Consider the following 25179-nt stretch of genomic DNA (forward strand, 5'->3'; position numbering starts at 1 on the left):
ACGCATGCGTCGTAGAATGCCCTTTACGGAAGTCAAACGGAGTTTCACTTAATAATTCATTATTTTGTAGGAAAGTATAAAGCCGACTGTGTACTACTTCCTCCAGTAGCTTTGAGAATAAGGGAAGAATAGATATCGGCCTCCAGTTCACCTTTATGAAGGGATATTACCTTTGCTGTCTTTAGTTGCTCTGGAAATTGTCCTGTTTCTAGTGACATATTAATAATAAAAAGTAGACAAGAAAGTATATATCCAGCAACAACTTTGAATTTACCAAGAGACAATCCATCAACTCCAGCAGAATTTGATTTCAAAGATTTTTCAATTTTCACAAGCTCTTAACTAGTAGAGGGTTCAAATTTAAAACCAGGTGGTTTGCATCGGTCATCAATTCCATAATCATCAGGCTCATTACATCTGTCCTTTACACTATTATATACTTTTAAACCAATATTAGAACAAATCCCCGAATTTATTTACAATTCCCTCTTCGTCATACCTAATCACAACCATCAAGTTGGATCAGTTCAAAAATCATTTCTAATGATCCTCTTTTGATACATTTTTGAAATGTCCCTTGTTTCTCCGGGGGACATCAACCCCGCCGGCCTTTCTCTGCAGTGTTCATGCCTATAGTACCTTACATAGTCTTTCTCACTAAGAAATCACATAAGGATTATAACATATATACTTTTAGATAACATAAGGAGGTAAAACTCAGTTTTTAGTACATACTTGATAACGTTTTCAATATTCAGTTTTGCATAGGTAAATAGTTATAATAATTCTAAATTAATACAATGTATTTACTAAATTTGTTAAAATGAACATTCTCTGAGTTTTTTTTATAGTTTTTGAGGCAACACTTTTTTTTTATTATGAAAAAAGTATACAATTTAAAAAGATCCAGTAAAGGAACTTATATTTTTAAACCCACCATTCGAGTTCCTAATTACTCCTAAGCAACTATATTCTTTCTAAGTGATAACGTTATCAAAATAATGTTTCTCTCCTTGTATCCGTAAGTCTATTCATAGCTGAAAACCGGGATTTTCCTTTGGTTGTTTCAGAATTACAATGGGGGGGGGGGGGTACACCACCTTTTCGTCAGTGTTGTCACGCTGAATCGTGGTAACAACTAAGGAAGACTAATTAGTTAAATTTGACAATGCTTTTCGTCCAGTAAAAATGCAAAATCTCAGAATTTTCTCAAAATTTCTCAGAATTTTTCTCAAAATTTCTCAGAATTCAGAAATTCAGACTATTGACTCATAAAGACCACTACACCTTCAAAAAAGAGCTATATCCTCTTAAATTGTTTGGCGTCCAATTTTTTTAGTTTATTTTTGCTAACTTTTTACCCACGTTTCTTTTTTTAAATTTGGAGACCGTTTATCATAAAAAACTGCATAACTTCCCAGTTGAGGTCTTTGATTAGAAGTTGAATTCCCGATTTCTTTCCTAATTTTTAAATATATATATATATATATATATATATATATATATATATATATATATATATATATATATATATATATATATATATATATATATATATATATATATATATATATATATATATATATATATATATATATATATATATATATATATATATATATATATATATATATATATATATATATATATACATATATATTTGTGCAAGTTTCCACTTATCCAATCCCAAACAATAATACTTCACTTTCATCGCTATCTAAGGAATGAATTTAGCTTAAAAGAAACTCAATCCAGTAGCAGGTTCAACCATGTTGTCTGATCAAATGTTTACTAGATTGGACAGATGAAGAATCTTCCTCAATAAGACGACTGAAGCTTTAAATAAAACATGCAACACGGGAACTCGATTAAACTACATTGGAATGACTCCTAAAAGGAATAGGTTATAAACATGTGGATTTAGTGTACACCTATATTTCAATTGTGGACGTAAAATAATTCTTATAGAGGTTCGTTGGTGCTTTCAATAGCCAAAACGATCAAAGATTTCCGTTGGAGTTACTGAGGGACCATTTTATTCCCCCATTATCGCATCATTATCATTAATAGCTTTCACTCTTTGGTCATAAAATGAGCAGCTCGAATTCTATTATTAAAAAACACTCAATAAATACAAGACTTAGAAGCTCCCTTATTTATCCTGAACCCCACTCCCTAAATGTGTAGCTCATCCTTTCGAACTGATTAAATAAACTCAGAGTCACCTAATTTCATGTTTCCTAACCATGGAAAATTATTTTCAGAAACCCTGAACAAGTCTAGTTTAGAACATCTAAATTCGTCAGTTAAAATGTCAATACGATGCTTGTTTTTCAACATCTTAACATTCCATGTTTAAATTTTCATATAGTCAGTATTGTTGAAATTGTTCTGACTTTAAGAATAGCAATGGTTCTAGTGAAAATCGGGGATCAATAGCTTTTTTTTAAGTCCAAGCAAAGCGCTTAAGCCCGCTTAGGACCAGAGAGCAAGAATCCCTTACACCCCCATCTGAACGGTGACATTGTGCAAGGGTAGGCCCATCTTGGTCACTACATGGTTTTTCACGCTTGGCGGTGTGCTCCTATCAACAAGTCAACGACCTGCGCAATCAATCTCAAGCCTATTACCTCCGAATCATTATGTGTTCATGGCTGTAAAGATTATACACTACAATAGGGAGGTAACCCCATAATTAGCAAGTCTTGTTTGGTAATAAAATAAGACTAAACAGCATACATAATATATATATATATATATATATATATATATATACATGAAAAAAAACTATTTTCAGCTAGATCTTCTAACCACGAACTTACATACACAATTTGTTGAACAGGTGTACCAGGAAATAAAAATTCCTTCAAAAATGGTTGTTATCATGAACTAACTTCACAACCAATCTTGATAATGCAAATCGGTACATACATTGTTCCTCGCTGAGCTGCTACTGCAGTAAACGTAATAATAAAAAAAAAACCTCCAACAATTCTACAATACTCATCCACAAACTTCAATCAGCCATTAAGAAAAAATAATAATAAAACCCATAATTAGAATACATTTGTTCCCATAATCAAGAACTGGATTTGGAAGAGGTTATTCAGCCCAGAAAAGCCTACCGAAACAAACAAAGAGAAGAAAATAGTCATTAATCAAATTCCGCTGACAGTGCTGTATTGTTTTAACGAGCAGCGCTAATTTCCGAGATGCAGCGCTATTTGTAGGGATGGTTCTGATTAAGAAATTTCGTGAAAGATTCACCCCGACGCCACTGTGGGGCCAAGCAAGCAGAATTTTCCTTTCTAGGATATGGGCGGAAGAAGGAGCTTATGATGGAGCAGATGCTCAAAACACCGGAACAGCTTTCACAACACCGGAACAGCTTTAGCCTTTTATGCCCAGCGAAAAAGCCGCCTAAAATGACGATAGATTTAAAGTGTAAAATTTAAATGGAAGGTGCTTCCACTCTGCCAGAAAAGTATAGGGTTCCACGGCGGTGTTGTGGGAAACAATCAAACTAATAAAGCCTTTATATTTGACCCACATACCCTAGGACAAACTTCAAAATTGGACTCGATTAATTTTTAGTTTAATCCTAAAAAAGGTTAAAATCAAGCTTTGGAGGTTCTTAAATTTAGCTTCTAGTACACTTCAAGACACCGTAATGTCAATATTCTAATATTGACCGCACAAGGTCTTATTTTGGTTCGGAATTTCGGGCCCTTTTTATGTCAATTGAGACCTATTTGTTCAAAAACAAGGTGAATTGCGCTAACAAAACTCTTTTACGAAACTTGTTTGAATGGTTACTATAACCAGAGCCGTTCCTAGGGTGGGGGGGGGGGGTCTGGGCAGTTGCCCGGTTACCGTGGCTTTGGGGGGGGGGGGGTCGCTTTTAGGGAATTGTCCACTTGATCCAATTTTTCCCTTTGGTTCGGCTTTTTTTGCTTGCATTTGAGCCGAGAGAGCGACGCTGTAATTAATTTTTCTCCACGCGCCACCAACCCTAGGAACGGCTCGGACTATAATATATATGGTTACTATATTCGACACAGAATGAAATAAGATTTATAGAGTGTTAGAAGTAGAGAGGAGTTTCTATATATTATTTATATAGAATTCTATATATAAATAGAATCTATATATAAATATAGAATTATATATTAAATTTCTATATATTAGATATAGGATTGTTAACTATAGTTGCTATATGAAACTGGTTACTATAATACATACATTCTAATGACTTAAAAGAGGTACAAAACAGAACAAATTCAACAGATATAAAAACGCTTCACTGGAGAAAGGCAGTTTTAAAATTTCCACAATCACTGTTTTGTCTAACTTCAATTTAAGCAGTTTTCTTAGACTTCCGCTTCTTCGAACTCTTCTTAATTTCTAAAAATAAGCAGAAACATTATAAAATGTTAATAGATAGATATTGCAAACAATCCACTGAGCCAGGGCAACAAACAAAATACAATTCTTAACACATAAAATGAATAATTAAAAAACGTACACAATTGACATAGGGAGAAAAACAAAACACAACCCACATGCATATAACAAGTAATGCATATGCAACAAGTAATATGTAATAGCATTCACATCTCATGAAAAATAAGCAACACTAAAACACCGAAAGTCTGACAATTGCTACAACATTAGTTCAAACTGCTGGCCGACATTAATGTTTTAATTATTGGTTGGATTTTAATTCGCAGAAATTTAAAACTTTAGTTCTACTATCAAAGATTATTAAGTGAATATATTAAACTTGATCTCCGGTATCTCCACAGGATCAAACCTAGATTTGCACTTTGAGGCAAGACGTTACAACACTGACAACTTACGTTGATGAGGAGGCAAAATGTTAAGGAGTTCCAAATTACAAAAAAACTAAAGACATATATTTAAATATAAGGAAAATTTAGATAAGGGGCTTTACCATATTGGAAAGCGGTTGAGTCACTTAAATGAAACTTCGAGAATTGATTCAAAGCCTAAATTGTGCCTCTCCGGGGCACAACTTAGGCTCTTCACAAGAGCCTATTTCTACTCCTCTATTTCTAAGGCTTAGAAGATTGAATAGAAGACACATTATGGTAAAATATCAGTCAAAGAAATACTTTTTATGGACGAAACTATTTCTCCCCAGTAAGTATGTGTATCACGAAAGAAATGGAAAGGGCATAGGTTTAGACACATCTGAATGCAGCTTTATTTAAAACTACAGTTGCTATAACGGTTTATTAGTTTAAAAAAAATTGCGTAATTGTACAATACAATTAGTAATATTTCCATCTCCGAATTCCATATTATTACGACTCTAAAAAGATACCAGGACGCCGGGACACACATATCTTTCGGGGCCAAGTGCTCCACCACGAAGAAAAACGTAGGAGCCAGATGTACTTACAACAGCTTTCAACTGTTTTATAATGGCAGACTTTTTAAAAATTCTTGATTTAAAGCATTTTATCCTTGTTAGAAAATGGTTGCTTTGTGGCGCCAAATATTCAAAATGGCACATTATTATGATCTGATCGAACCCAACACGATTTGATACGTATCGGGCCATGTTACGCACCAATCGAATACGATCTCCCACAACAAAACATATACATCTGTATCATTCTTAAGACAAAATAAAAAATTCCGTACGCTTTCTAGACAGAAGATTTAAACTATAGCTTTTACATTTGAAGGAAGTGTTCAATAAGCTATCGATAACATGTTAGAAAGGGGTACTAAAAACAAAATAATTTTTTCGGGGGGAGGGGGGTACAAAAACTTCAAAAAAGGCATTAAAAAGTTGTTTATCTTCAATTTTTTACGTATTTACGAGTCGAACAAACATTTCGGGGGGGGACCTCCCCCCTGGACACGGCCTTGCTTGCATCTTGCAAAGACTTATTTCTCTTTCGCGGAATTTTCACACCTTATATGACACTTCTTTTCTGTAAAAGATAACAGACTTTCCATACTTTTTGTTTCTTCTCTCCCCCTCTTTCTCTTCTTTTCGAAGTTTTTATTTTTTGTTGTTGCTGGTTTCTTCCTCATGATAAAGAAGACACATCGAATCTACCTTGGTGCAAGTTGATGTGTATAAATTGTACTGCGTTAATGCAATAAAACAAAGCAAGAGAAATATAATTCTGAACGCATTAATTATTGCTCTACAGTTTCGTGGATTTTTGGTAAGTCGAAAAGTAGTTTCCCGACTGGATTTTTAGTCCTAATTAGGACCCAGAAAGGTATTTTCAAGTAAGGAGCTTTCATCGCCTCCCCCCCCCCAAAAGAAAGCAATGACATTGCATGAGCTTTGAAAATTTTTGTGATAAAGGAAACAAAATTCCAGATATTTCCAACAGATATTTTCTTAAAATAATTGATTTTCATCACTTTCTGAAATTAGCATGGCTAACACAGTTTTATGTCTGATTTTTTCTTTACCTTAGCTCTCCTTTTGTTTTGTAATTTATTTTAAGGTCTTTGGTGCTTCGCTTTTAACTTATTGTACTTTTTTTAAATCCTCATTATTCTTCGCTTGCGCTGAGAATATTCATACAAAATAGTCTATTAGGCAGGCAACATATTCATGTATGTTTCCTTTGTGAATTGCACTGCGAGTCCAAGTTCTTTTTCCAAGTTTTGTCAAAGTGTCCTGTTCAGCTTTAGTTATTCATTTCATATTTTTAGTTATGGCTACAAATACCATTTAATAATCGTTAAACCATTTTTTCATAAAACCTATGATTACTAAATCTAAGAACAATAATAAAAAAAACACGCGAATTTCGTTAAAAGTTGCTATGCAAGGAAATGAGATATATTTAACCCCTTAAGGAATTATTGAAATATATTAGCCAATGCGTACATTAAAACTGGATTTATAAATTCAGTGAAAAACATTGATGAATAAAATACAAAAAAAAAAAAACTGATCCAATTTTATACCGAACCATATAACTCTTTGGTTTTTTATTACATAAATAATGAAATAATTTTTTTTGTCAAAAAACATACATTGTTGGGAGAATTTCAGCATTAAAGTTGAATCGGACCAGAACATAGTAAATTCAGCTGGAGTGAATGATATCACAGAAAATAAACAGTGGATAAATTTTATAATGAGTAGATTTTATATAATCTACTTACACCATAGAAAATAAACACTAAATAAACTTCACAAATTTTATAATACTTGCTTATTTATTATAAAGTAACATGAATTAATTATATATTTATTTATATCTAATTGTACGATTTGAATGCAGAATACAATATGCTTGTCGTATAAATAATAAAATAATCCTGATATTTCCTTCATACGAAAAAATTTAAACCGTTAAAAAAATTCTAGCATAAGAGTTGTGCTTTCGCACGACTCGTTATTCTTTATGAATTAATTAATTAAAAAAAAAAAAAAAAAAAAAAAAAAAAAAAAAAAAAAAATCAATGAAAAGTAAAGAGCTTCTTCATTAAACCAAAGATGAGCAAAATACCGTCGAATAATTTTCAAGTCTGAAAATATCCTAAACCATCCTCAGTAAATAAAATAAACCCAAAACTATAAGAAGCTAAGGGGTGTAGAACTAACTCCCCCCATACATTCTAAAGCACAGAGTTTGCACTTCATACTATTTCCTTCATGAGTAAGATCTAAATCATTTCAAGAACTTTAGCAGACGATTTCTACTTTCGTACGACTCATTGTTTTTTGTACAATAGTTAACATCGCTAGAATCGGATCAGAAATAATTCAGCTGGAGTGAATGATAGAAGTCAGTTGATAAACTTTGCAATGAATAAATTTTACAAAATTTCCTTATTTATTATAAAGTAAAATGAACTACTATTAAATTTATTTACATCTAATTGCAGGATTTTAAATACGGACTATAGTATGTTTGTCATATAAATAATAAAATAATTCTAATATTTAGTTCATGAGAAAAATCTAAATCATTACGAGAAAATTAGCATACGAATTGTACTTTCGTACGACTTGTTGTTTTTTGTACAAGGGTTGACATCGCTAGAATCGGATAAGAAAATAGCACCTTCAGAAGGAGGAAAACATACCCACCCAAATAGTTCATTTTCATCTAGATAAATTGACCAAATAAATTATTTAAATAAAGTAACAAAAAATCAAATTAACTGAATTTACTTAATGCATACATTAAATAACTAAATGAATTAAATAAATAAACTAATCTAAAAAAATATATTTTACCTTGTTTTCCCCAGAGCATGCTATTCAAAGTCTGTCCGAATAAATAGAAAACCATGGCGAGAGCCATACAGCCAAGAATGAACAGGATTCTGAATGTCCAATTGAGAACAGCGAGAACTGGATAAACCCAAAAACTGGTACGATATGCAATATAAAACACCCTAAATAAAAACAATATCATCAGAAATAAGGGTACACAGGACTGGGAGTACAATTTATCAAAACAGCAAAATAGGTCAAATATGCACAAATTAAGAATATATCCACAAAAATCTTTAAATTTGATTGGGATCTGGGACTCACTGCTCATTTGGTTACTAACAGATATACAAAGGGCTAATGTTTCCAAAAAAGAGTTGTTTTATTTTCATTAAAATTTAAAGTAGCAAAATTTTAAGTAAAATTTAATTCAGTGCCTAGAACAAAGATTGTGTGATCTCATCATGAGGTTTGGAAAAGCATTGCTTTTAAGGTCAATCTCCTAGGTTGAAAGCGAATTCTATTAAGATAGCATTGAAATACGTACCGAGATTTCCTAATTTCTCATTGGCTTAATTGCTCTCTTGAGGGTTGTACCAGAATATTTAAAGTCGGTTGACTTCCTTGAATATTACGACCGGATTTAAAGGGAATTTAAATTTTTCACATGTCTAATTAGTAACAGCTGACCATTGGAATTTGGTTGGTTACAAGTCAGATAACAGTTTAGCATTTGAATTTTCACAATGGACCGAAAAAAAAACAAGAACAAATAAGGTACAGGAAAACCTGAGACATTGGTAAGTTCTATCTCAACGTTATAGTAGAATATATTACTTTTATTCATTTACAAGTTACATTTTCAAACAGTTCGTGGTAACAAACTGTAGTAAGGAGGGACCAGGCTCAATAGTAACCAAAACTCTAAAAAACGAAGTTTTGATACATATAGTTACATCAAAAGAATTGCATTTTTAATGCTGATTTTAAATATATAAGTTTCATCAAGTTTAGTCTTACCGGTCAAAAGTTACGAGCCTGAGAAAATGTGCCTTATTTTAGAAAATAGACGGAAATACCCTCTAAAAGTCACAGAATCTTAAATAAAAATCAAACCATCAGAGTCAGCGTATCCGAGAACCCTACTGTAGAAGTTTCAAGCCCCTATCATAAAAAAATGGAATTTTGTATTTTTGCCAGAAGACAGATAACGGATGCGTATTTTTTTTTTTGTTGTTTTTTTCCTCGGGGGTGATCGTATCAACCTAGTTGTCATAGAATGTCGCAAGAGGGTTCATTCTAACGTAAATTAAAAGTTCTTGTGTCCTTTTTAAGTGACCAAAAAATTGGAGGGCACCGAGGCCCCCTCCAACGTACATTTTTCTCTAAGGTCACCGGATCAAAATTTTGAGATATCCATTCTGTTTAACTTAGTCAAAAACCTAATAACTATGTCTTAAGGGATGACTAAATCCACCACAGTTCCCGGGGGAGGGGCGGCAACTTATAAACTTTGACCATTGTTTACACATAGTAGTTGTTAATTATGAAGTGTACAGACGTTTTCAGGGGGACTTTTCTGTGTTGGGGTTAGGGTGGGTCGGGGGGGGGGTACAGGTTACGTGGGAGAATTTTTCCATGGAGCAATTTTCATGAGGGAAGAGAATTTCCATGAAGGGGTCGCAGTATTTTCTAGCATCATTTATAAAAAGACAACGAGAATTTTTTTTTTCAACTGGAAGCAATGATCAACATTTAAACTTAAAACGAACGTAAAATATTACTTATATAAGGGGGTTCGTCTCTTCCACAATACCTTGCTTTTTACGCTAAAGTATTTTTAGTAACTCTAACTAGTTATTCTACGGCCTTTGTGATTCAAGGGTCATTCTGAAAGATTTGGGACAAAATTCAAGCTTTAGTGTAAAGAAAGAGGTATTGACGAGGGGGCAAACCCCTCATATACGTAATAAAAATGCACAAATATATAAGTTCGTTACATAAGCTAATTCGTAAGGTTCGCATGTTTAATACTAACAAAATCGTTTGTAAAACAAAAACAAAAACAAATCTAGTTGTATTTTTAAGTAACCAAAAATTAAGAGGTAACTAGGCCTCCTCTCCCACCCCCTTTTTTTTAGCAAAATCGTCCGATCAAAACTATGAGAAAGCCATTTAGCTTGTAATTAACATAAAAATTGCTTCTCCAGACTAAACATCCGTATGATATATGGGTAGATTATTGCAAAATATATCGTGCGAAGAATACGTTCCGGCAGAATATGCTTCAATCTTTTGAGGATGCCAACTCCACGTGCAGCTTTGGTGGAGATAATGTCGCTATGATGCTTCCACGATAGATTAGAATCAATATGGAAGCCGAGGTACCGCAGTGATATAACTTGTAAAATAGGCTTTTCACCAAATAGAACTTAACTACTTACATCAACAGAATCACCCACTCTACAGAATGTCAGTAAAAATTTTTCTTTACATTCACACACAGCAAACTTAAACTTGTAAACATCTCTAATCTTTTGAGAGTAATATGAGCTTTTGCTATCAAATTATCTGTGGAATTTGCAAATTTTATTAACAATAATGTTAGTAATATATGTATCCTTTAGATAAACGCGCATCATGTTCACGTAAACTAAATAAAGTAAAGGACTCAGCACAGACATTTTGCTATTTATAATGTTAGACATTGTCGTATGAGTGTCTACACCATGTAACTACTTTACCCCATGAAATACAAGGCTACAAGGCTATCAAGCATGGACTCCTTATCATAATTATCAAGCTTTTTTTCTATTTGACCAATTCTCTCCTCCAAATTTTCAATTTGAAATCTCAGACTACCTAGTAGAGCCTGCTCAATTTTTGCAAACTTTGGATTAAACTCAAGTGTGATTGAATCATAAACCTGGCTGATTATCAGTTCAATACCTTCTTTGTTCAATGAATTTGGGTCATTGAACTTTTCAGTAAATGAAAGTAAGGAGCAACATTAAAACTTAAAACGAACAGAAATTATTCCGTATATGAAAGGGGCTTTTCCTCCTCAACGCCCCGCTCTTTACGCTAAAGTTTGACTCTTTCTCTTAACTCTATTTTAAAACAGTAAGAAACTTTAGCGTAAAGAGCGGGGCGTTGAGGAGGAAAAGCCTCTTTCATATACGGAGTAATTTCTGTTCGTTTTAAGTTTTAATGTTGCTCCTTACTTTCATTTAAAAAAAAACTTGTTTTTTTTTTATTTAATTTCTGGACGTTTTTGAATTAATGCATGTTTTGATCTTGGCTCTCCGCACATAAATAATTGAAACGAAATTTGCATAATAATTAATTACAATTAATCGGAAGATTTTGAGAAAAAGAAGCGAGGGAGGAGGCCTAGTTGCCCTCCAAGTTTTTGATTGCTTAAAAAACCAACTAGAACTTTTAATTTTTTACAAACTTCTTCATTGGTAAAAAATATACGTAACTTACGAATTAACTTACGTAACGAACTTCTATATTCGTATGTTTTTATTACGTATATGATGGGGTTCAACCCTCGTCGATACCTCGCTCTTTACACTAAAGTTTAGATTTTGTCCCAATTCCTTAAGAATGACCTCTGAATCACAAAGGCCGTAGAGAAAATAGTTGAAATTACTAAAAATACTTTAGCGTAAAGAGTGAGGTATAACGAGAAGGTAAACCCCTCATATGCGTAATAATTTTTGTTCGTTTTAAGCTTTAATGCTGCTCCTTACTTTCAGTAGAAAAATAACTTTTCATATTTATTTTTTCGTTGTTTTTTCAAACAGTGCTAGAAAATCCTGCGCCCCCTTCATTGAAATTCTCTTCCCCCATGAGAAACTTCTCCATGGAAATATCCTCCAAAGTAACCCCCCCTCAACTCTCCCCCCTAAATCAAAAAAATCTCCCTGAAAACGTCTGTACACTTCCCAGTAACCATTACTATATGTTAACACAAGTCAAAGTTTGTGACTTGCAGCCCCTCCCACGGTGACTGCGGGGGAGTGAGTCGTCCCTAAAGACATAGCTATTAGGTTTTTCGACTATGGTGAATAAAATGGCTATCTCAGAATTTTGATCCAGTGACTTTTGGGAAAAAAGAGCGTGGGAGGGGGCCTAGGTGCCCTCCAATTTTTTGGTCACTTAAAAAGGGCACTAGAACTTTTAATTTCCATTGGAATGAGCCCTCTCGCGACATTCTAGGACCACTCAGTCGATAAGATCATCCCTGGGGAAAAAACAAACAAAAAAACAAACAAATAAACACGCATCCGTGATCTGTCTTCTGGCAAAAAATGTGAAATTCCACATTTTTGTAGATAGGAGCTTGAAACTTCTACAATAAGGTAACGGGAACAATAAGGTAACAATAAGGTTCTACGTTAATATTCTATGACTTTTAGGGGGTGTTTCCCCCTATTTTCTAAAATGAGGCAAATTTTCTCAGGCTCGTAACTTTCGATGGGTATAAGTGGTCTTGATGAAACTTATATATTTAAAATCAGCATTAAAATGTGATTCTTTTGATGTAACTATTGGTATCAAAATTCCATTTTTTTTTAGTTTTGGTTACTATTGAGCCGGGTCGCTCCTTACTACAGTTCGTTATCACGAACTGTTTGATTGGTTATATTTTCCAGCAGATGACTTTTTATTTTCTCCAGCTGGGCTTCAGTTGTAGCTAATTGTAAATCGAGGCGATACTTGAAGACACCGAGTTAGACCCTAATTTATCTCTTGCTTTCAGGGCTTAAAAGGTCTTAGAAAAAATTTCGTAAATTTCTGTGTTATTAACAAGTTTTTGTGGCACTTTGTATTTACGAAGTGACATATAGTGATCATAAATTCTGTCGGTCTGTCTGTCTGTCTTTTCCTGTTTTACTAGTTTAGGCACTTCCAGATAAGCTAGGACGATGAAATTTGGCAGGCGTATCAGGAACCAGACTAGATTAAAATAGAAATAGTCGTTTCCCCAATTCGATCATCTGGGGGGAGTGGGGAGACGGTTAATTCGAAAAAAAAGGCCGGGATGAAACTTGGTGGTAAAAATGAGCACAAATCCTAGATACGTGATTGACATATTCGGAATTGGTCCACTCTCTTTGGAGAAGTTGGGGGGAGGGTTAATTCTGAAAAATGAGAAATATCAGTACCAGACAAGATTAAATTAGAAATAGTCACTTAGCCGATTCGACCGTCTGTGGGGGGGGGGAGTGCAGGGACGGTTAATTCGAAAAAATGAGGTGTTTTTAAGTTACGATGGAGTGATCGAATCTTAATGAAATCTCATATTAAGAAGGATCTTGCAACTCAGATCTTTTATTTTAGATCTGGCTGAATCCAGTTTCATTGGGGGGAGTTGTGGGGGGGGGGCCAGAAATCTTCGAAATCGCTCAGAGTGGAGAGGTCAGGATGAAATTTGGTGGGAAGAATAAGCACACATCCAAGATACGTGACATAACTGGACTGGATCCGCACTCTTTGGGAGAGTTGGGGGGGGGGGGGTAATTCGGAAAAATTAGAAAAATGAGGTATTTGTAATTTATGGACAGGTGATCAGATCTTAATGAAACTTGATATTTAGAAGGATCTTGTGCTTCAGCACTCTTATTACAAATCCCGACCAGATCTGGTGAGAGTAGGCGGAGGTGGTGGGGGAAACCGAAAATCTTGGAAAATGATTAGAGTGAAGAGATCGGGATGAAACTTGGTGGGTAGAATAAGCAAATATCGTAGATACGTGATTGACGTAACCGGACTGGATTCGCTCTCTTTGGGGGAGTTGGGGGGAGGGTTAATTCTGAAAAATTAGAAAAAATGAGGTATTTTTAACTTAGGAAAGAGTCATCAGATATCAATGAAATTTGATGTTTGGAAGGATATCGTTTCTCATAGCTCCTAATTTAAATTCCGACCGGATCCGGTGACATTGGGGGGGGGGGGAAATCTAAAATCATGGAAAACGCTTAGAGTGGGGGATTGGAATGAAACTTGGTGGTAAAAATAATCGTAAGTCCTGGATATGAGACTGACGTAACTGGAACGGATCTGCTCTCTTCGGGGGAGTTGGGAGGAGGAGGGTTAATACTGAAAAATTAAAAAAAATAAGGTATTTTCAACTTACGAAGGAGAGATTGGATCTTATTGAAATTTGATATTTGGAAGGATATCATGTCTCAGAGCTCTTATTTTAAATCCCGACCGGATTCGGTGAAGAGGAAGTTGGGGGGGGACCTAAAATCTTGGAAAACGCTTAGAGTATAGGGGTCAGGATGAAACTTGGTGGTAAAAATAAGTACAAGTCCTAGCGAGATTGACATAGCCGGAACGGATCTGCTCTCTTTGGGGGAGTTGGGGGGGGAGGAGGGTTAATTCTAAAAAAATAGACAAAATTAGGTATTTTAACTTATGAAAGAGTGATTGTACCTTAATGAAATTCCATATTTAGAAGGACCTCGAAACCCAGATCTCTCATTTTAAATCCCTACCAGATCCAGTGTCATCAGTGGGGGGGGGACCGGAAATATTGGAAAACGCTTAAAGCGGAGAGATCAGGATGAAACTTGGTGGAAAGAATAAGCACAAGTCCAAGATAGGTGACTGACATAATCGGCTCGGATCCGCTCTCTTGGGTGGAGTTGGGGGGGAGTAATTCGGTAAAATTAGTAAAAATGAGGTATTTGTAACTTGCGAACGGGTGTTCAGATCTTAATGAAATTTGATATCTAGAAGGATCTTGTGCTTTAAAACTCTCATTTTAAATCCCGACCTGATCCGGTGACATTGAAGGGAGCTGGAGGGGGAAACGGGAATTCTTGGAAAATGTGAAAATTGAGGCATCTTACGAATGGGTGATCGGATCTTAATGAAACTTAATATGTAGAAGGATCTTATGTCTCAGATAATCCATTTTCAATTCGAACTGGATCCAAGGACATAGAGTGTTGGAGGGAAAACAGAAACCTTGGAAACCGGAAATCTTGGAAAACGCTTAGGGTGGAGAGATCGGGATCAAACTTGATGGGAAGAATAAGCACAAGCTATAGATACGAGATTGACATTATTGGTACGGATCCGTTCTCTTTGGGGGAGCTGGAAGTTGTTAATTTGGAAAAATTAGAAAAATTGAGGTGTTTTTAACTTAAGAATGTGTGACCGGATGTTAATAAAATTTGATAATTAGGAGAAACTCATGTCTCAGAGCTCTTCTTTCAAATCCCGACCAGATCTTGACATTGGGGGGGAGTTCGAGGGGGAAGCCGCATATCTTGGAAAACGCTTATAAACGCCGTAGAAACGTAATTGACGTAACCGGACTGGATCCGCTTTCTTTGGGGGAGTTAGATGGTGTGGTTCAGTGCTTTGGTGAGCTTAGTGCTTCTGGACGTGCTAGGACGATGAAAATTGGTAGGCATATCAGGGAGCTGCACTAATTGACTCGTTACAGTTGTTTTCCTCTATTCAACCATCTGGGGGGCTGAAGGGAGAGGAAAAATTAGAAAAATTGAGGTATTTTTCACTTACGAGTGGGCGATCGGATTTTAATGAATTTTGATATTTAGAAGGACCTCGTGACTTTTGATCCTTAGAATCCTTAGAATTTTGCTACAGCTCATATCATATGAGCTCTTGGCTCCTTTTGACCTCGTCACAAGTGCGATATGAGCTCTTAGCTCTTGTTTTTGACGAATAGTATATAAATATAAGTAGTTTCAAAAATTTATTAAATACCCCTAAGGGGTTTCCTTCCTCCCTTACCTGTATTTATGACCCCAGGGCAAGGGTGCCCAATGTTTATTATGGACCTTCACGAACATATCACTTTAAGTGACATTAATTTAATAGTATTTGCATTACTCCGTAAAGCAAAGTATATGATTACCCCGGTTCCAAACCGGGGTAGTCAGTCATTTATGAACGAGCCTATAAATCATCAACTGTATGAGATGATGGGGAAAAACCAAAATATTCTAAGATACGGCACTATTAGGAATAAAATGAGATCCCGTGGAACTAAAATGGACGAATATCCTACAACTTTAGATTAAAAAAAATAATGTTCGTATATTTTATAGGCCTACAATCGGCGTTTCTTTACTTTTAAGAGCCAATAATGTTTAAAACAATGTGTTTTAAAGAATAAAGTTCTTTTTAAAAATAATATTCATACATTTTATAGGCCTACAATCGATGTCTCTTTACTTTTAAAGGCCAATAATGTTTAAAATAATGTGTTTTTAAGAATAATGTTCTTTTTAAGAATAATGTCTTTTTTAAAATAATGTTCATACATTTTATAGGCCTACAATCAATGTTTCTTTACTTTTAAATGCCAATAATGTTTAAAATAATGTGTCTTTAAGAATATTGTTCTTTTTAATAATAACGTTCATACATTTTAAAGGCGCACAATCGGTGTTTCTTTACTTTTAAAGGCCAATAATGTTTAAAATAATGTGTTTTTAAGAATATTGTTCTTTTTAAAAATAACGTTCATACATTTTATAGGTCTACAATCGGTGTTTCTTTACTTTTGAAGGCGAATAATGTTTAAAATGATGTGTTTCTAAGAATAATTTTCTTTTTAAAAATAAAGTTTATCCATTTTATAGGTCTACAATCGGTGTTTCTTTACTTTTAAAGGCCAATAATATTTAAAATGATGTGTTTTTAAGAATAATGTTCTTTTTAAAAATAATGTTCATACATTTTATTGGCCTACAATTGGTATTTCTTTACTTTTAAAGGCCAATATTGTTATCTGCTTTGTAACCTAACAAATTCCAATTCGTATGAAGTGTTAAAAATGATATTGCCTCAAGGTGTTGTTGCCAATTATACATGTTTTCAACTTCCTTTTAAATCTGGTGGTAATGCTAAGGAGATGTCAACATTCTTAATGATATTCTGGCAAACCCTTCAAGAAGTGCTTAAGCCAATGAGAAAGGAGGAAATCTTGAATACTAAGAATTATTGCTAAAAATCATCTCTAATAACTACAAACTTGAGAATTTTTGGGATTATTTATCGGTATAAGATCTACAAAACGACACAAAAATCATGGCTGTATGATTAGTACAACCCTTTTAAATAGTAAAGGAAGAATATCTTAAATGGCAAATTTTAAAGGAAACTGATGACAACAACAAAAAAAAATTCACGGCCAAAAATTTTGAAATCTTGTGGCAAATCGAGAGGCTACTTTACAATTCTCTACGTCTTCTATAAGTAATTTTATTACTACTTTTAAAAATTAGAGGTGTCCCCACTAATTAATTTTTTATGAAGCTCTAAAGAAAAAAAATGCAAATTTGTTCGGTCTAATGTTAAAGCTTTCAATGAAGCCACAGTAATTTTTTCATCAAAGAATCTGCTCGTGTCTGTTGTTAATACGCATTTCACTGCTATAGGAAAATAGCATAGGCTTCAAACCTCGGAGATTGACCTTAAACCCAGCCCATCGAGACATCTTACCCGCAGACGACCCGCTTGACAGCCGAACCAGACAGAAGTCCAAATTGATTCCTATACGTGCACGGACAAACCGATATTATAATTCATTTGTGCCTTTTTTTACGTCTGTTTAACAGTTCAAAATTTTGTTTTGTTTTTAATGTTTTTGCAACTGCAAATTAGCCAAGCGAAAGTTGTTTAATAAACCTCTCTCTCTCTCTCTCTCTCTCTCTCTCTCTCCTCTCTCTCTCTCTCTCTCTCTCTCTCTCTCTCTCTCTCCTCTCTCTCTCTCTCTCTCTCTCTCTCTCCTCTCTCTCTCTCTCTCTCTCTCTCTCTCTCTCTCTCTCTCTCTCTCTCTCTCTCTCTCTCTCCTCTCTCTCCTCTTCTCTCTAGTCTACTCTAGAAATTTCCAGTTGTGCACTTTTATAATTTTATTTTTTGGTAAGGCTTTCCTGACGAGTTTCCTAACAAGTTTGGACAGGCGCATGATTGACGCCAAAAATTAACCCAGTCTTTTTTCGATTAGTAATCTCCAGACACCAGCAAAATCACCAAATACTAACGAAATCCAGACAAACGAAAGTCTAAATTCAATAGAAAAGTCATGGATAGCCTCCATCATATAATACTCTAAGTTTAGAATAGGATGAAGCATCACAAGGATCTAATAGACTCGTTTTAAGATCACACATAAAGAGGAAAACGAAGAAGAATCGCTTGATCACAAGCTGCTAAAATTGGCAATCAGGCAATTAAAAGTAATCTAATTCAATTTTTTTGTCGAATTAGCATCAAACATATGCATTAATATTCGCCAAGACTCGGAGGAAAATGCAAGAAAAATCGGCCCATACCACACCTGCATCTTTTTGTGTCCTCCTCTTTCTATATTTTGGAAAATACCTTTTTTTTGGGGGGGGAGAGGGATTATTTCATTGAAAATTTTCTGACTGTAATGTACCAACCAACATCATAAGTCATGATGGAAATTAAACAGCATATTTTCGGTTGGCAATTTTGGTGAAAATTTTAAGAGTTTCTGCCAAATTGGTTCAGGCGTTCACGAGTAGAATGGTGCTGAGATCAAGTCGAAACAGGGATAATTGCTAACTAAACGTGTAGCCAATACACAATATTAGAATTTACCACAACTGAACCCCCCCACCATCCCCTCCTAAAAAATATTGGCCAAAAATGAAGACAAATTGACAGTTTAATATCAGAGAATATAATCTCTTCGCCTAACGAATAAGTTCTAAGCTAAAAAAGATAGAACTTCATGACGACAAGACTTTGCAACTGACAAGGTTGTAAGTGTGACAATATACATAATCAAGAAGAAAAAATAACAAAAAACAAAAAATGAAGAAGAAAAATTCAAATTATTATCAATGTCAGAACACCTACTGATACTTACTCTTCACACTATACTTTACCGTTAGGTTGTCTTCACTATGTGATCATATATTGACGCATAAATCTGTCTAACTTGTCCCAGGTCTACTCACTTATTCATTTACCTTTCTTTTTTCTTTTTCTTATAGGTTTTTTCAATTTTTTTTTTTTTTTTTTTTTTTTTTAGTTGGGCCCGTGAAACGTATTTTCTGGAAGAATAACGCGCATGTATACCTTTGGAATCCGTTTCGATTGGAAATTCATAAAACAATACAAAGCGAACACAGATCCTATTCATGCTTGGTGCAAAGAAAAGTTTTCTAATTATTTTCTCTGTGCTAATTACTAGTAAGGGATCTTCCCCCTAGTAAACAATCCTCATCAAGGAATCTTACAGATAGATGACAGAATCAAAAGTAGTAGCAAGATTCGTAGGAGCTTTCAAAGCCAAAACTAAATGCGGGTTGAGATTAATATGTGCTAATAACTGAAGAAGTCGAAAAAAATACAAATCCCCTATGTCGACAAAGGAAAACTTGATAACAGAAATTTCAAAAATAAAACGATTTGAACATAATGAATCTTATTAGATTGTAACTAACAAACATTCAATATAACAAACAAAGATGTGATAAATACTATCTCGAATACGAACACAAACCAGCGATAATTTTGAACAACTTTTTCCACAAGAATACTAATTTAATTTTCTTAGTCTCCAGCAGCACCATCTATTATTTCAATAGCAGTCCTCTTTGGTAGGGGACAGAACGGTATATTACATCTGAAAAGTATTTTGAGGCAGACTTTTTTACTATTACATACATTATTAATCTGCATATTATTATTTAAAGATTTGTTACTGTTTCTTGTATTTTAAGGTAACTTTGTTTATTTATCTGTAAAAGACCATGAAAGTTTTGAATTTACTAACCCAATTCCTTATCAATTGTAGGTTCCAAGATGAAAACTACCATACCTCTTTGTTGCCTTCAACAATTGACATCATAATTGTTCTTCTACAATAAAACGTGATTTGCGCTTTAAAACTGCGTTCTTATCTGTTAAAGCCACCAAACTCAAGTTCTTGGTCTGACAGAACCGGTTTCTTTCAGTTTAGTGTCAGAGTTTATATACACAACAATGTAGGTATATTTTCATTAAATATTTTAGTCGATATTTTGGTTGGGTCAGGTTAGAAACCATTTAATATAATGCTTTCTGGGGGCCCTGATTTCCATAATTCACTGTTTTAGTTTCCATAATTTTGCTATTAAAGTATTTGATTTTCAACATACTTAGGTATATTTCATTAGGACTAACCTAACTTCACTTCTTGAGTGTGCATCTTTTCTCCAGTTTTAACATTGTCCTTGTTGGGTCCTCTTGTATATCAACATGACATTTAATGTCTAATAAATATGTCCAAATTTTTTCTAATAAGAAATGCGTATATGATGAAAAAAAAACTATTACTAGATAGTGTTCCACATTTTCCAAGTAGTATTTGAAATGAAAATTTTAATGAAATAATATTTGCTTGAAACAACATGATTTGCCTTCTTCTGAAAAGGGTAGTTTGTCTTTGTAGTAAAGAAGATTAGAAATAAAACAGTGTAATTCAGGACACAATGACCTATCACTTGAATTACAATTAGAATTTTAGCAGGAATGAAAAATACATTTAACCAAAAAGATCTTTCTTAGAAACTTTTCCATTTCATGTATATCCATAAAAAAAATTTCTACATATTACAGTTTTGCTACTATTGTGTTTCCTTTGGAAGAGGGCGTAGACGAGAATGGTACCAGCCATGAGAAACACTGAACTTATTTCCAGCCAAGAGGGGGAAGGGTCACCTTCTCACTTAAGAATTTATCTATCTGAAAAGCTACACACAATCAAATTTCAGGTGAAAAGAAAAACACATTTTAAAGTATGTAAGCTTTTACTTGCACTATCCCATCAAGTTCTTCTTCTTTTTGAATACATGGATTTTTCACTCAAGACTTTGGAGCCTCCTTCCTGTTTCTCTATCTTAAAGTAGAGTGTTGATATGTGGCAGCTTGCTGTAGTGTATACATCTTTTAGCAGTTTCTGGACTATAATGGTGTTAATTCCAGGTTAAAAACCCTTTCTTAAGGGTGTGGCCGACTAGCCTTCTAACTCAAGGTGGTAGTTTGTTGGGTTTGAGGCACTTCAACAAATTAATTTGAAGAGTATACATAGGTAATGTTAGCATATTACATTCAACTACTCGACAATTAAAGTTTCATTTTGAATATTACAGAACCTGCAATACAGGCGTGAGGCCTCTTACAATGGGAATTTGGTAAGAGGAATCCTGAAAATTGAGGCCATTTAAGCATGCAGAGATTCTATGCTAAATTATGAAATGAAGTTTAGGGGGAAGTGGGGATGTATTTAGTTTAATATTTGTTACATGCAACTATGATAATATCGATTGAGAGGAATATCTTTGGGGTATGGTTCTCTCACTTGAACGTCTGAAAATTTCTTTAGTCAAAATTTAATTGATTTCACCGAAACGACAGGCATCATTTTCCCATGGTATTTATTACAAGAAAATCACTAAAATACTAAGTGATGGTCTGCGTTTGTTTTGGAACTACTGGTGAATATTTCGGATTTTATATCAATACGTTGCAATGATAGGCTGTTTGAATTTTGTACTTTGTCACTGGTGCCATAGTTTGCCACTGTTAAGCACAGTGCTAACATCTACCTGTGGGTGATTAGAGATTACAGCATTTTTTGCACAGCAGCGAAAATTTTCAAATTCCCAGTGCATGCACAGCACAATGGTTCATAATCCTGTGATGACGCAGTGGGTTTGATCTCAGCTTGGTAAAGCGAGATCCAGACTTCAAAGTAGGGTGCAGTAACATACTGCAGCGCCAGCAGAAGGACCTTACTAGGCAAGAAGCCCTGTTAATTCGATAAAGTACAATGGTTCTTTCGAAAAATTCTTAAATTTAAGCTGCCTGCAAGTAAAAATCATATTTACTTAAAGTCAAAAACAAGATCTGCAAAAGAAGGTTTTTACCTGGGCCTATATTTTCAAATATCTGTAAAAAAAAAAAAAAAAAAAAAAAAAAAAAAAAAAAAATAAAAAAAAAAACATAAAAGACAACTGTCAACATAGCTCCTTCAATTAAAAAATTAAAATTATAAAGAGCCCTGTAAAATGTAAGAACTTTTGAATTTACTTACCATAAAGCATACAAAACCATAGCACCACCACTTAGCAGAAGGCCTTTAGGAGTAGATAAATATCTGTGAAAGCAAACAGCTTGCTCGATGAGATCAAACGGTAAAATGACTGTATGCATTACATGGTTAAGCCAAACTGGAATGAATGTATCCAAAATTGTAGGATAAACAAGGTCACGATCAATAGCAAATAGTCCCCAAAATGTTACACAGACAAACTAGAAAACAAGAATGTAGTTAATAGCAGATAAAAAATTAGACTAAACAAAGAAGAGATAAGTCTAAACATTAGACTTATTCCTACTAAAGCACTATTACAAACATCAAACGGTTATCCGGCCCAGGAAGCTTAGCTTGTTATGCCATGGGGAAAAAGCAGGCATTAGTGACCACCCTTCTTGAAAAAAAAGAAAGATTTTGGATATTTGTACATAAGACCTTTTGGAACAGAGCTTCCTGATTTGTTGAATTTGTGGTATAATTTGTTGAATTTGTGGTATAATTTTCAACAAAGACACTTAGCTCCACGGAAAAGTTTTGCCCCCTTTTCCTAAAATTAGGCAATTTTTCTCAAGCTTATAACTTTTGATGAACAACTTTACTTTTGATCATAAATATTTAGAATCACCAAAATAAACTAAGTGCTTTTATAAATATTCTGTTGTCAGAAGTTATTTTAAGTTTGAGTTATTATTAGCATGAGTAGCTCTTTACTAACAGTTTGTGGTAACAATCTGCTTGATTATTCCTTGATAACAATTGAACACTCCTGCAAATAATTTGTTGGAAAGAAACATTTTTTATGATACAATAGAGATACTTACCAAGCCTATAGGAAAAACAACCGTAGAAAAAAACGTGTCACGAATGCTTTGTAATGTTGTTCGATTAGCTGTTGTAGATTCATTGCTTGTTAGTATATCAACAATACAGCAAAAAGCAAAATATAGCAGCTGAATATTCTGAAAAAAAAAGAAAATTCTAAGTCGTGAATAAATGAACTAATAATAATCAGAAAAGAAGCAAAACTTAATAAAAGTACAAAATTGAATTAAATGAAAACAATGGGAAGGTGGAGAGAAAGAGATAGAGAGGAACGATGGAGGGAAAGAGAGGAGAGAGGGGGAAGGAAGGAAAGAGTGAGATGGAGAGAGAAAGAAATAGAGAGAGTGGGGGATATGAAAAAAGAACGAGAGAGAGAAAGAAAAAAGCGAGAGAAATGGAGACGGAGAGAAAGACACCTGAAAGCCTGTGTTTGAATAAATTATTTTTGATTTTTTTGTCCCTAACATGGATAGACAGATCTTAATCTTCTAGCAGCTGAAGCTCACATTGGTTTCCATAAATGAAATTCTTTCTGTAACTATTTCTATTTAAGTTTTGTTTCTGCAAATTTTCTACATTTTATCTAGGTAGAATCACCCTGGCTTTGAAGTTTACCATTTTGAAAATCGAAAAAGTTAGAATACTGATAGACTTCATATTATCTCTTCGACAATATAAGTAAAATTTTCACAACTCTCATCAATTTTTGGGAAGTAAAACCAAAAATCATGATTTCTCAACAAAGTTTCCATTTTTTTTCTATTGTAGAATTTTCGGTTTTGATGTTTGTTGTATTTTATATGTTTAATGCCATGAAAAGTAAGCAAGAAGACATGCACTATTTCATTTCCAAATAATTATTCATACACTAAGAAATAAAAGCTTACACAATGAGCTGTTTCAAGGATATCCACTAACTACAGTAAATATTACACAACCACAATAGAGGTACAAACAAAAATAATACGGATACAGAGTCTGACAATTACTTCGTACACACAAAACTTATTTGAGGAGTTCTCAAATCTCTCCAATTACATGCTGACTTTACAAATAATAACTTAGAATAATCATAACACATCTGCAAACGTGATACAGGAGCATACATATTTATTATCCATGAAATACAGATACATATGTTCCTCCACAGCTGTGCCCACTAGGCCACAGTTGCAGCAACACTCCACAAGGCCTTGGTGCCCCAAGTCTAGTTTTCTTCTTGTTTTTTCAGTTTAAAGAATGGATTGAGTCCGATTTGATTACAAGAAAGTTTCATAAAGGAATTAAAGCCAGAATCGGGCTTCAAGTGAATCAAATGTACAGTATACATAGCCTAAAGGATATAACTAATCTTTCACAAAAAATTATTTTTCATAATTGGCAACAGACTAGAAAATGAGACAGGTTAGTTATTCTCTACACTTACCTACTTACCTTACACTTATCTGCACTTACCTTACACTTACTTATCCTAGTTAGTCCCAGAAAATTAGACATATTACTTATGAATAAGACACTCAAAAATCTCTTTGAATGGTTAGTCAGTTATTTTTTTTATGTCTAATGATAAAAGCTCGTTTTTGGCGTTTTTAGTCGGGATCAATAGTATTTAAAAAAATATTACTGAAAATAGTAAAATATTATTTAAAAAAGGTTTAAAGTATATATTAATAGAACAGCTTTCTTCATCATTTTTGGTCTAATTTTGCTAGCTTTAGTCTACTTACTGCTTACTTTGCTTTTTTACTTTTTTGCTTACTTTGGTCAAATGTACTGCCTACAGCATTAACCATAACACAAGCAAATTGAATAAATTTGAATTTAATTTTGAAAATTTAAATTTCTAATTTAATTACAGAATTATAGCATAACTAATTCAAAAAACAAATTTTGATGCATATTATTTTATCAATAATACTAGAAGTTAACTTTGTTCATTTTTGTATATTTAAAATAAGGTTTTCTATTTTGATGATTGAAGTACAAAATTGATAATCATATTGTCAAATTCCCGTTTTCT

The 25179-nt window shown here is 33.9% G+C and overlaps 1 protein-coding gene across 5 annotated transcripts in view; it reads right to left on the bottom strand.

Annotated features, from left to right (window-relative positions):
- Positions 1 to 4226: 4226 nt before the first annotated feature.
- The window catches only part of LOC136038139 (androgen-induced gene 1 protein-like), a 73000-nt gene continuing 52047 nt past the window's right edge, over positions 4227 to 25179 (bottom strand). For all 5 annotated transcript variants that reach the window (XM_065721168.1, XM_065721165.1, XM_065721169.1 and 2 more), the window contains exons 3-6: positions 23159 to 23296; positions 22335 to 22552; positions 8249 to 8409; positions 4227 to 4404 (exon numbers count right to left, since the gene is read on the bottom strand). In XM_065721168.1, the coding sequence (XP_065577240.1) occupies positions 4358 to 4404; positions 8249 to 8409; positions 22335 to 22552; positions 23159 to 23296 (564 nt within the window). In that variant the 3' untranslated portion in view covers positions 4227 to 4357. The remainder of the gene's footprint in view (positions 4405 to 8248; positions 8410 to 22334; positions 22553 to 23158; positions 23297 to 25179) is intronic.

This window comes from Artemia franciscana, chromosome 17, assembly GCF_032884065.1.
Source record: "Artemia franciscana chromosome 17, ASM3288406v1, whole genome shotgun sequence".
In the NCBI taxonomy this organism is placed as follows: Eukaryota; Metazoa; Arthropoda; class Branchiopoda; order Anostraca; family Artemiidae; genus Artemia; species Artemia franciscana.